This window comes from Geotrypetes seraphini, chromosome 2 (assembly GCF_902459505.1).
Source record: "Geotrypetes seraphini chromosome 2, aGeoSer1.1, whole genome shotgun sequence".
In the NCBI taxonomy this organism is placed as follows: domain Eukaryota; kingdom Metazoa; phylum Chordata; class Amphibia; order Gymnophiona; family Dermophiidae; genus Geotrypetes; species Geotrypetes seraphini.
The window spans coordinates 353,563,569-353,576,407 of NC_047085.1; the positions used below are offsets into that span (position 1 = coordinate 353,563,569).

The window sequence follows — 12,839 nt, forward strand, 5'->3', positions numbered from 1 at the left end:
TAAGCAGACACAGCCGCTGAGCTAATCGCTACAAGGGATCTCTAAGTGATAAGATTAGTGGCCGCGGCTGCAACTGCAGCCTCCCATCCCCCCACTCCGTACATCATCGGCAGGAGGGATGCCCAATCCCTCCTGCCAGAACCCCCTCCCACACTCTCCTCGAATGATCGCGGCAGGAGGGATGCCCAGTCCCACTTGCCCGGCATCCCCGAACTCACCCCAATGTTCCTGCAGGAGAGATGTTCAATGTCTCCTGCCAGAACCCCCTCAATGATCACGGTAGGAGAGATGCCCAATCTCTCCTGCTGGACCCCCCCCCCCCCCGAACGATCATGGCAGGAGGGATACTGGTTAGGGCAAGCCTTTGGGCCCCCCTCAAACAAACCAGTGTTCCACTGTTTATGTCCCTCTCTCTCCCCTCTTCCCCTCTATCCTTGTGCACCATCTCTTACCTCTCTTTTCTCATGTTCTGGCATCGCTGTCTTCCCCTTTGTCCCCCCCCCCCTCTATGGTCTGTCATCTTTCTTCTCTCCTTCCTACAATATGGCATCTCCCCTTCTCTTCCATTCCCTGGTCTTATTTGGCATCTCTCTTCCCCAATCTGGTCTGGTCTAACATCTTTCCTCCCCTTTTCTGATCTGGTCTATCTAGCTCCCTTCTATGGTCTGTCTTCTTTCTCCTCTCCCCATAGTATGGCATCTTCCCTTCCCTTCCCTGATGTGGTCTGACATTTCCCATCCCCCTCTCTGGTGTGGTCTGGCATTTCCCGTCCTCCTCCCTGCCATTTCTCATCCCCCTCCCTGGTGGAATCTCCTGTCCCCTTCTCTTCCTTGGTCTGGCATCTCCCCTCCCCTGGTCTGATCTGTCTAGCCCTTCCCCTTCCCTGGTCTGGCATTTTCCCTCCCCTGCTCTGTTCTGATCTGGGATCTCCCTTCCCCTTCCTTTGTCTGGCATCTCTTCCCTTCCCTGGTCTGGCATATCTAGCCCCCTCCCTTTCCCTGGTCTGGCATGTCTAGCTCCTCCCCTTCGCTGGTATGATCTGGAATCTCTCATCCCCTTCCCTGGTCTGCTCTAGCATCTCCCATGCCTTTCCCTTCTCTGATCTGGTCTTGCATCTTCACTTCCTTGGTCTAGCCTGGCATCTCCTATCCCCTTCACTTCCATGGTTTGGCATCTCTCACTGGTATGGTATGGCATCTCCCCTCCCCTTGTCTGGCATCTCTCCTCTCCTCTGGTCTGGTATGTCTAGCTCCTCCCTTTCCTGGTCTGCCATGTCTAGGGCATGTATAGCCCCTTCCCTTCCCTGGTCTGATCTGTCATCTCTTATCCCCTTCCCTTCACTGGTCTGGCATCTCTTATCCCTTTCCTGGTCTGGTCTGGCATCTTCTCTCCCCTTCCCTGTTCTGACCTGGCATCTTCTGCCTTCTTCCTTTCCCTGGTCTGGCATCTCTTCCTCCCCTTCACTGGTCTGGTCTGGCATTTCCCCTCCCCATTGCCCCTTGTCTGACATCTCTCACCTCTCCTTACCTTCTCTGGTATCTCTCCTCTCTGTTCCCCTTCCCTTCCCTGGTCTGGAACCTCTTCTCTCCCCTTCCCTGATCTGGTATTTCTCCTCTCTCCTTCCCTCCCCTCCCTTTCCCTGGTCTGACATCTATCCCCTCTCCTTCCCTTCCCTGGTCTTTTATTCATTTCCTTTCCTTCCTTCTTTCCTCTCCCTCCCCTAGTCTAGTACCTCTCTCCTTTCCTCCCTTGCCCTCTCCAGACATATCTTTTAAAACCTAGTGGTCTAGGTAAAACCTAGTGGCCTGTCCTGGGGCAGGAAAGATCTTTCCTGTCTGCTGCCACTGCTAGATTCACCACTAATAGAGTTTCAAAATAGCTGCTGAGAATTCATGCAGGCATGCAGGTTTCATGAAAGTCATTTTGGCAGCCATTTTGAAACTCTATTAGCAGTGGATCCAGCAGTAGCAGAGGGCAGGAAAGGCCCCCAATGAGGCCACTAGATCACTAGGATTTTAAAGTAACATCTGGGGAGTATGTTCCCCATTGCCATGGTATTACTGTGGTATTGGTTCCCGATCCCATGACAATACTACAGAACGGTCTACTGGTACTGTGGTAATACCATGTCACTCTTTAGTTCAGAATATACTGAAGGAGTTCAATATATTCTGGAGTGTGTTATAGTGCCATTAAAATAAGACTAAACTCTACACAGACAAATTATCAGCAGCTTGGCCCATTCATGGTCATGTTTACTGGAAAAACAGTGAGGCACAGAACAGCACAAGGACAATTATTCTCTGTCAACAAGAGTGGAAAGCTACCGATAACTATAAAAAGAAAATAATTAAATGAATGTAAACACTGATGTGATATTCTCTGCTTTTGTAAAGCAGCTTCTTTTCCTCAATGTTCAGTGTTCAAATATACTGATGACATTAGTAGGGGAATCAGTGTACAGTGTTTTGCTACAAGCATTTTGTCACCACATTAAAATATTTAAACTCTTGATGGCCATGCATTATAAAACATAACAGATACCTGCGGCAATGCTACCCATCCATGGTGGCCCCCATCAAGCCCCAACACCCCCAATAACAATGGCAAGCTCCCCTTCCAGCCCTGAACTCCCCCCCCTGCCCCCCCAATTCACCAAGGCATGTATCTTTTCTAGCTTTGATTCCCTGACAAATAACCTTGGCTTTGCTCCACAGTCCTGCCCCCAAAAGAACACCTCACCACCTTCAGACCCTATCCTCATGTCTACTCCCTAACATCCCCCAGGGGCCATCACTGGTGAGGCTGTGGTCCCAGACAGCAGAAATCACTCTCTGCTTATACTATGGTTCGTGCTCTCCTCTAAAATGGCACCTTCCCTTAGTGATACTATTGTTAGGGGTCATTCATCCTTAGGCGCAGCTGCGAAGCCCCTAATAGTTCAGCATATCCACCCCCTTCTATCTGTGCCTGTCCGATGTCATCCTCTCCTGGTATTGTAGACACATTTATTTTTGTTACAGAGGACTGCCATCCCTGGCATCGATTCTCAACCGCTACTTGCAGCCCCTCTCTGTGCTTTCCTTTTGCCACGGTTCATCTAGGCAGAAACAGGAAGTTGTATCATTGGGGACTGACTGCTGCAGAAAGAAAGCACAGAAAGGGGCTGCATGCGGCGGTTGAGACTTGCTGCCGAGGCTGGCGGTCCCCTGTAACAAAAATGGATGTGTCTGCAAGACTGAAGGTAAGGATGATGTCAGACCGGTGTGGATAGAAAGGGGAGGAAATTCCAGGCCAGGAAGCCCCCTGGACCAGTTTCTTAAATAGAATGGGGGAGCCTGGGGTAGGATAGAGGGCAAGGGAATAACTTATGACACTGGAAACAGAAGGGAGAGAGAGAAAGATAGTGGGCAATGGTGCAGAACAGGGATGAAAGGGGAGGAGGGGAGATAGAGATATGATAGACTCCGAGGAGAGAGATAGCAGACCACAAGAAGGGTTTGGGAAGGGATAGGGTTACCAGAATTTCCGGAACTAAAATCAATGATGACTTAAGCTTGATGAACTAATAGAACCCTGTGCTCATGTATTATATGGTTCACTTTGGCTTTTACTGGGGCTTAACCCCGCCACAGTATACACGATAAGTAATTTATGCAAGTATCTGCAGAACACTTAAGCTGCACATTGGCATTAACACACACAGGTGAGCATAAATGCTCATAAAATTCTAGTATTCTAAACATTTGCACTCATAGGGGTAAATTCTATACAGGACAATGAAAAAATCAGCACGGTAACACCCTCTCCCCCCCCCCCCCACACACACATACAAAATGCTTTTCTATAAACTGTGCCTGATTTTTCACGAAGAGATTCACCCAAAGCAGTTTACAATATATTGAACAGAAATCGGGTACTCTTCAGTAGTTTAGGCACAGTGCAGATAGAATCCCAAAGCCCTCCTGCTGATTACATTGCCCTGAACACCTCTAGAAGGCCTATTCTCAGGCATTTAACCAGTCCAAAGGTGGAGCTGAGCGGTTCCAGGGCTGGTGTCCACATAGCTAACCGGGCAAAGAGGACCACTTAAAAATCAGTCCTAACTTTGCCCAGTTAGCTGTATGGGTTGGGCATTGACTATCTGCCATACCCATATAACTACAGATTTTGCCACTGAACTGGATATACAGTGCTGGTGGTCAGTCATGGCACTGCTTCTGAATATCTGGGTCTAAATTAGCCAGTCACAGTTGTGTTTAATAAAACAAACAAAACCTGACCACTGCCAGCTGAATACTGACTGATTACTCTCTAAGAGCCCATATATACAGAGGTTTGTGAAGCAAAAGGTTAACAAAGATAATGATTTAAGTTTTCTTTCTGGTGCATTTCTTCTCATACGAACATAAGAATTGCCTTACTGGGACAGACCGAAGGTTCATCAAGCCCAGTATCCTGTTCTAACAGTGGCCAACCCAGGTCCCAAGTACTTAGCTAGACTCCAAGTAATAAAACAGATTTTATGCTGAATATGCAGTGGACTTCCCCAAGCCATCTCAATAATGGCTATGGACTTCTTAGGAAATCATATAAACCTTTTTTTAAACCCTGCTAAGCTAAATGATTTCACCACATTCTCCGGCGACAAATTCCAGAGTTTAATTACATGTTGTGTGAAGAAATATTTTTTCCAGTTTGTTTTAAATCTACTAGATAGTAACTTTACTGCATGCCCCCTAGTTTTAGTATTTTGGAAAGAGTAAACAAATGATTCATATCTACCCTTTCCACTCCACTTAGGTCCTGTTTTACAAAGCCGCGCTAGAAGCTACTGCGTGGTAACGGCCCCGAAGCCCATAGAGATTTAAAGGACTTTGGGGCTGTTGCTGTGCAGCTTTGTAAAACAGGCCCTCTATCACATCACCATATAGACCTCTATCATATCACCACATGAGCCATCTCTTCTTTAAGCTGAAGAGCCCTAGCTGCTTTAGCCTTTCCAGATAGGGAAGTCATCCCATCCCTTTTATCAATTTTGTCACCCTTCTCTGTATCTTTTCTAATTCCTCTATATCTTTTTTGAGATAGGACAACCAGAATTGCACACAGTATTTGAGGTGCGGTCATACCATGTCTACATGACCTATCTGCTAAGCTGTGATAACATATTTGTGCACTTTTACTATGCACTAAAAGGGATATTTAAACATGGAAGTTGTAATTAATGTGATACACCATACTCTGTTTCCAAGTTTGTAAACCTATATGACATATGTTTGGAAATCAGCTGCTTTGCATGAAAATGAAATAACACAGTTTTTCCCCCTTTTACAAAACCGCAAAAGTGTTTTTTAGCACTGGCTGGCATGCTGAATGTTCTATGCTGCTCCCGGGGATGTGCTGTACTTTGTGTGTAAGATAAAGTAATATGTGGGGTCAGTTGGCGCCATTTTGAAAAATGATATAGGTGGGCAAAAGCAACTGGAGATTACTCCTGCCATCCAGAGATTTTAAGATATGATTTGAAGAAGGCTTGGGGAGGGGACGGATGAAGGAAATTTTTTTAAACAGAGAGTGGGCCTCTGAGAGGAAATTGGAGCTTAAGCGGGTCCATTTCCTTTCTTTGTAAACCTGAGAATGCACCAACATAAGAACCATCCCTGCAGGATTCACTAAACTGTGGAATTCAGATACTGTAGCTTAATGAATCCTACAATAATTTTCTTGTGTACATAGACCTCTACATTTTTTAGAATACTAACACGTTTAGTACATTTACTTTTGACCCCCAAGACAAACTACTCCAACATTCAAAATAATAAAGATTGTGTTGTTCGGAAATGGCAGCAGGATATCGTGCAAAATGTCTGCATTCAAAATGAACGGTACCTATTAGATCTGCACAAGCTCCACTCTGTAGTCTGTGCTTTCTGTACAAATTCTTCAGGACTTTGGCACTGCCAAAACGTTTGAAGCGACTTTTCACATTATTGTAATACCACTCCAGAGACTGTGTTCGTAGGAGTCTAGAGAGAACAAACACAGCTTTAGAAAGTTCAGTACAGTGAATGGTAAAGCTGAATCTACATTGCAATGCAACGGGATCAGCCAGTTCCTTTGTGTGAAGAGAGCTGGAATTCCATAGGGCAAAGTGGTACCTCAAAATTTCATAATAAGCAATTTTCACAATTAGCAAATACACAAATAAAAATGGTTGTAAAACACAAAAATCCAAACAATATTATTTTAAATATTTTCGGATTATTTACACCCGCCCCCCTTTTAAACAAGCTGCACTGCTGAGCAGTGAAAACTAAATGCTAAGCCGCCCATAGGATTTAGGTCAACATTTAGGTCACGCTGCTCGGCAGCATGGTTTGACAAAAAAGAGTGTGTGTGTGTGTGTGTGGGGGGGGGGGTTAGATTCTCCCCTCTCCCCAAAATGGAGATAACAAATAAAGGCCCCCTTTTACTAAGCCGCAGTAGAGGTTTCTACCTTGGTCCGGGGTGTTAAATCCTCGGACACTCATAGGAATTCTATGAATATTGGAGCAGCATTGGAGCATTTAGTGCTCCAGGCCACGATAGAAACCTCTATCATGGCTTAGCAAAAATGGGGGGAGGGAGTTATCCTGATCTTTATTCACACACCATTATATTCAATTATTTATATATATTTTTTACAATGGCTTTTACAAAGTTGTGGTAGAAGTTTCTATCATGGGTCAGCAAGGTAAATACTCCAACGCTGGTAGAATTCCTACCTCGCCAGCCTATGGTAGAAACTTCTACCGAAGCTTTGTAAAAGGAGCCCTCAATAGGTTTCTGATCCCTTTCTTTACATAGCATCCCATATATTTATCCCCAGCAAGATATCATGCTTTCATTTTTAAAGGTTAATACAGCCCTAGTCTGACCCATGTAAGTTTCAATAGACAATTATTTATGGCTTTATTGTAAGGCCTCGATACAACAAAACAATACAAACTTCAAATAGTACTGTATTAACAAAATATACAAATATTGAGAACCATTTGCAAAAGATCAAAAATGGGCCCTGATTTTAGATTCCCTGTAAAAATCTCAACTTTTCATTAGGTTTATTAATTGGACTATTAAATTTATTAATTGGGCTATTAGTCTTTTAATCAAATTCAAGTTTCAAGTTTATGGGACTTGATAAATCGCTTAATCGGATATTCTAAGCGAACTAATTTAATTCTAATGGGGATAAGCCTCAGACTTAGGAGTGTATATTTCCCAAAACTGTGATTACTTCAAGAGAGAAATGGATTGCTCTCTTGCCTCCTTATAACATCACCGGCTATTACCCCACCTCCCTACCAATATAAATTAATTTAACCAATATTTACTTATCTTTTTAAAAACTAGATTACATTATATTTTTACAAATAAATATTTATGAGCTCTATTCCTACTCTTTATTAATTTAAATCCTTAAATCTTATTAAATTTGAACTACAAATTACTATTTTGGTATGGATACACAATACTTTAAATACTTTAACAAATCAGCATGCCATTTTTGAAACTCAAAACCACCTTATGCATTCATCTAATCATACTGAATCAGAATTATCTCCTCCAAAGTCCTTTTCCAATTTCATTCCATTTCCTCATGTTTCAATTTCATTCCATTTCATTTCTTCAATTTATATATCCTACATATTTCTCCATTTCATTAACGACTAAAAGTGCTAATAGTGCTTTTAATACTTAAAGTGCATAGTGTAAAGTGCTCTGTGAAAGGTGTTTCAATACTAAGAGTACTATAAAAACTATCTAAGCACAATAGTTCATTTAATAGTCCAATTAATAAACTTAATGAAAAGTTGAGATTTTTACAGGGAATCTAAAATCAGGGCCCATTTTTTGATCTTTTGCAAATGGTTCTCAATATTTGTGCATTCTTTGTACGGCCAGCATCTAATGCAATAGTATTTCCTTAACTAGCAAATAGATCCTGCAATATCACAACTTAAAGATGACATACGGTACAGGAGCTAATTGCCCCCCTCTCCACCTTTCCAAAACTTGCCAATAACTGATAAACCAGACATTGAGTTTTAATCAAACATCAGTGAGATGAATACATAGGGGAAAAAAAATGAACGCAGAAACATACTTATTCAATCCATTACCAGAATTAATTTAAAGTCAAAGATAAATATTAATTTGATTGAATGCTGTAATATGCCTATTGCTCTGACAGTAAAACATTACATTTGAGTATTTTGATTAGCCTTTCTCTTTGAAGTAACGATAGGAAATGGATTAACAACAGATAGAGACAGAGAGAGAGAAAAAAGAGAGATATAGATAAGTTGTCACAGGCTCCTGCCACCAGCTATTGATGTCGATTAGGACTACAGGTGGGCATCTTTTAGGAACTCTCACTATCTTCCTTTTTTTATCTATGGTTCACTTTGAAGCAAGCACTATCTTCTAGACAGCACGGATGAAAAATACTTAAGAGTACCTGATTACCATTCAATGTACTGTAAACTGTTTTGGGTGAATCTCTTTATGAAAAAATCCCAATAAGTAAGTAATTCAGTCTAAAGGTCCTATCAGGAACAGAAGCAATATTTGTAGGCTCCCTAAAGGCGCTGTGAGTTTTGACTCTAGGCCTTTTCTTCAAGTACAATAGCTGCGAGTTTTAACTTTAGGCAAAAGCCCATCACTCCAAATAATAATCCAAAGTCTACCAAGTTAAATGAATAATCAGCCACCCAGCCAGCTAACTCCTTAGAAGGTCCTGATCTCTTTCTACAAAACTATATTTTAATGAGTTCTTTTCCAGAATTCTGGCTCACAAAGCTGGCAGTTCCCTGATTAAACGGGGCTGCTTTGCTCTTTTAGGGTTTACAGCCGTTTCTTTTAGCAACTTTCGCAACCCAGCATGCAGGGTTTTAATCACCTCCTCCCTTTCATGTGTGCTATTGAAAACACAGCTTAAGCTGTCTTGGGAAAATGGTCTTTTAAAGTTTCAGTAATGTAAGTTCCTTTTCCTCTTGTAAAGGTTATCATTATAGTCCACACGTTTCACTTATAAAAGGCTGTTTCAGGGGTAGCAACTGTTAATTAAAAAAAGGAGGGGCATTTTCAATAGCAAGTCTAAGTCCAACTTGGATGTTCTGAGAAAAAAGTGCAACAATCAGATGGAGAAAATGTGAATTTTGAAACTGCAAGGCGTCAATCTTTTTTTGCTTCAAAAATGACCAATCTAGACATTTTGGCTGTTAGTGCGTCTATCTTTTTTTCCCCATTTTCAAATATGAAAACGTCCAAAACCATGCCATAAGGACCTAAGTGGGGCCTCAATCTGTACTAGAGAATGACACGGGGACAAATCTGTCCCCATCCCTGCAGGAACTCAATTTCCCTGTCCCCGTTAATTTTGTTGCTGTCCTTGTCCCTGCCCCATTACTGTAAGCTCAGCTTTAGCCGCACAAACCTCGAACATTTATGATTTTAAAGTGTTTGAGGCTTGTGTAGATGAGGATAGAGCTTGCAGGAATGGGGCAGGGATAGGAAAAAAAAACTCACTGGGATGGGAAAATGAGTTCCCGTGGGGACGGGGAAAAATTTGTCCCCGTATCATGCTCTAATCTATACTAGACTGGTCACACAGACATGCCATCAGAGCAGTGGGACACATTAGGGGGGCCTGCTGTTAACTTTATATATCTCACCAGAACTGCCTTACATTATATGGGGAGCCCTCCAAAACATACAGAACTCACCTGTCTACCACCCTAATAGCCCCCATGGCTGCAGGAGTCACCTATATGTCAGTACAGTAGGTTTTGACTGGTTTTAACAGGCTCACACTTCCCCCCACAAGTGTACTAGTTAGGGTGGGATACTGACCTGGGTCCCCTTCTCTGGAGTCCACTGCACTGCCCACCAGGCTTCTCCAGACACCTGCTTGCTTTTATACTAGGACTGCAACTGTTATAGAGACATATATGTTCTGTTTAATTCAGATCTTTGGGGGGTGGGAGGGGGTTAGTGATCATTGGGAGCATGTGGGAGGGCCAGGCCTTCATTCCTCCAGTGGTCATCTGGTCAGTATGGACAATGTTTTGGCCCTTATTCATTTTTAAAACAGGTCTAGCCCTGGACATTTTATAAAAAGTTTATCGCTGCAAGAAGTCCAGGTGCTAAGCCTGCCTAAATCCCGCCCATAGCATGCTTCTATTACGCCCCCTTGAAATTTAGATGCATTGCAGTCAAAAAGCCTCGCAAAATATCTAGACAGTTGGTTTTGAAAATTGCAATTTAGGCGTTTTGTTGAGAAAAATGTCCACGTGCCATTTTATGCACATTTTTTGGACATCTTTCTGTTTTGAACATGAGCCCCATAAGTCATACATTAAAAAGAAATAATAAACCCCAAACTAATAAAAACAAAAAGCACATCTAAATCTGATCCTTAAAAAACATGCAGAAACAGTGAATAAACAGCGCTCAATGCAATACACCCCCCTTGCTACACCACTGAAGATAATCATACTTTTGACACTCGAAGCAAAAAAATTGGATAGCACCATTCTTGCTTTAGTGACAAATTTCCCTCCTTTTCTCTTTATTGGGACACTTGACTATAAATTAAGTAGGGTGAGTATTTAATACACTATTAATTTGTTAAAATTTTAACTACGATTAAAATTTTTAACTCTGACCAAAATTTTTAACTCCCCTCTGTTGTCCAGCATTCTATAAAAGATGCCTAGCTGTTGATTTACAAGCACATCGAACAGCTGCTATCCATTTATAGAATCAGGGCCTTAATCTCCAGAGCCAAGAAAATGTGAATGGAGTAGTGGTGTAGCAGGGGTGAGTGGCGGCAGCAACATCCTTTCCCCGTGCCTCTTTAATTTTCCCGGTGTGAGCAGCATCACAAACTTGCTGCCTGCATCTTGTCTGCTCTCCCTCTGATGTCACTTCCTAGGAACCTGAAAATGACATCAGAGAGATCCGACACCAATGTGGGCAACTCACCATCCAAATGAACCACGGGGCTTCTAGATGTGTGCCAAAATGACTGGGCAGTGGACCCTGTTGCAAATGGGGCTCCAGTGCAGAAGGCTGGTGACTGCACTTATACTTACAAGGGTTCATCACAAAAAACGGATGCCATTTGCCCTTTAGACTTGCACCGACTGGCAGAGGGTTGCTTTCTCCGATGAGTCACATTTTGAGCTCCATCAAACGGATGGACTTTGGCATGTCAAGCGTGAAACTGCTGAGAACACCCAGCAACCATTGTTGACTGTACACAAGCTGGTGGTGAACATAAGAACATAAAAACTGCCACTGCTGGGTCAGACCAGTGGTCCATCGTGCCTAGCAGTCTGGTGGCCCTTAGATCAAAGACCAGTGCCCTAACTGAATCTAGCTTTATGGTATGGGGAATATTTTCTTGGTTTGGTCTGGGTCCCTTGATTCCTCTGGAAAGCACTCTCATCCGACATGGGTATCTCTCCATCCTTTCTAATCAAGTACACTCATACATGTTGATGGTCTTCCCCATGGCCAATGAGATCTTTCAACAGAGCAATGTGACATGTCATACCACCAAAATGGTTCGCAGAGCCTGACCAAGACTTCCAGTTACTTTCCTGGCCTCTGAATTCCCAGACCTTAACCCAATTGAGCACATCTGGGACCACCTCGATTAACATGTTTGATGACTGAATCCACCACCACGCACCCGTCAGCAACTGTCAGACGCACTGCAGTCTGCATGGCTCCTGATACCTCTAGCAATCACCCAGCATCTTACTGAGTCACTCCCATAGCGTCTGGCTGCCATCTGTGCTACCAAGGCGGTTATTCTGGATATTAGAGGTGATCACAATACTGTGACTCGACTGTGTATATTTAGGTACAGTGTGTATTTTTCTGTTTCTGGAGAGTTTTTTTTAAACAATGCTTATAATACCTGGATCTGTCATAGAGCTTTTGGTTCCAATTCTAGGTGAGAGAGGGAGAGGACAGCAGCCACTGGGAGATTAAGGAAGAATCATTTCTTGATCTCTCCAGTGGTCAGCTGCTCAATCAGAACATTCTTCTGTACCCCGGATGTGACTGAAATAGGTCTAAATAAAAATGTCTTTCTTTTTACACTTGGTCATTTCTTCCCATTCATTATTTGCTGATGGACGCCTTATATAGGGCCTTCCCTAGTCCATTCCAAACCACACATGCTGTGTAGGACATCCATTTCCTGTTTTTGCAAGATCAGTATCTGGAGGTTTCAAGCATATAGATGTCTGTTTTGACTTTTTGAGACATCCATTGAGCACCTTATTGAATAAAACCTTCACGGATCTCCATGGTAGACACATCTTCAACGTTACATAAATTTATTTGTTCAAGTTATGGTAAATAGTATTCTATCTGGTCTCTTTTTCTATGTGCATGAAATTGTATTTAATTTTCTTATTGTGAACTACCTTTTATTACTACTGGATATGGTTACTGTATAACAGCATGAGCCTCTGATTTTATTGAGCAATGTGGCATAAAAATGTTTCAAATAAATAAGTAAATAAATTACTGTATATTCTCATGGCCTAAAAAGTAATTGGGTGAATCAAGTACTAAAAAAGCTATTAACGGTGATATTTTTACTTTATAAGTACACAACGAACACATCTTTAATTTCTGCAATATATTTCCGCAATATATTTCCTGACAAGAATTCCTTTGAATGAATCAGCATAAAAAAAAGATGAATAAAACCTAAGAATGATGACTTTATAAACTTTATTAAGCAAGGAAAATTAAATTTTTGAAATACTGCT

The 12,839-nt window shown here is 42.3% G+C and overlaps 1 protein-coding gene across 4 annotated transcripts in view; it reads right to left on the reverse strand.

The window, feature by feature from the left end:
• The window catches only part of MYRIP (myosin VIIA and Rab interacting protein), a 438,913-nt gene that overhangs the window by 124,960 nt on the left and 301,114 nt on the right, over nucleotides 1-12,839 (reverse strand). For all 4 annotated transcript variants that reach the window (XM_033930406.1, XM_033930409.1, XM_033930410.1 and 1 more), the window contains exon 4: nucleotides 5,893-6,029. In XM_033930406.1, the coding sequence (XP_033786297.1) occupies nucleotides 5,893-6,029 (137 nt within the window). The remainder of the gene's footprint in view (nucleotides 1-5,892; nucleotides 6,030-12,839) is intronic.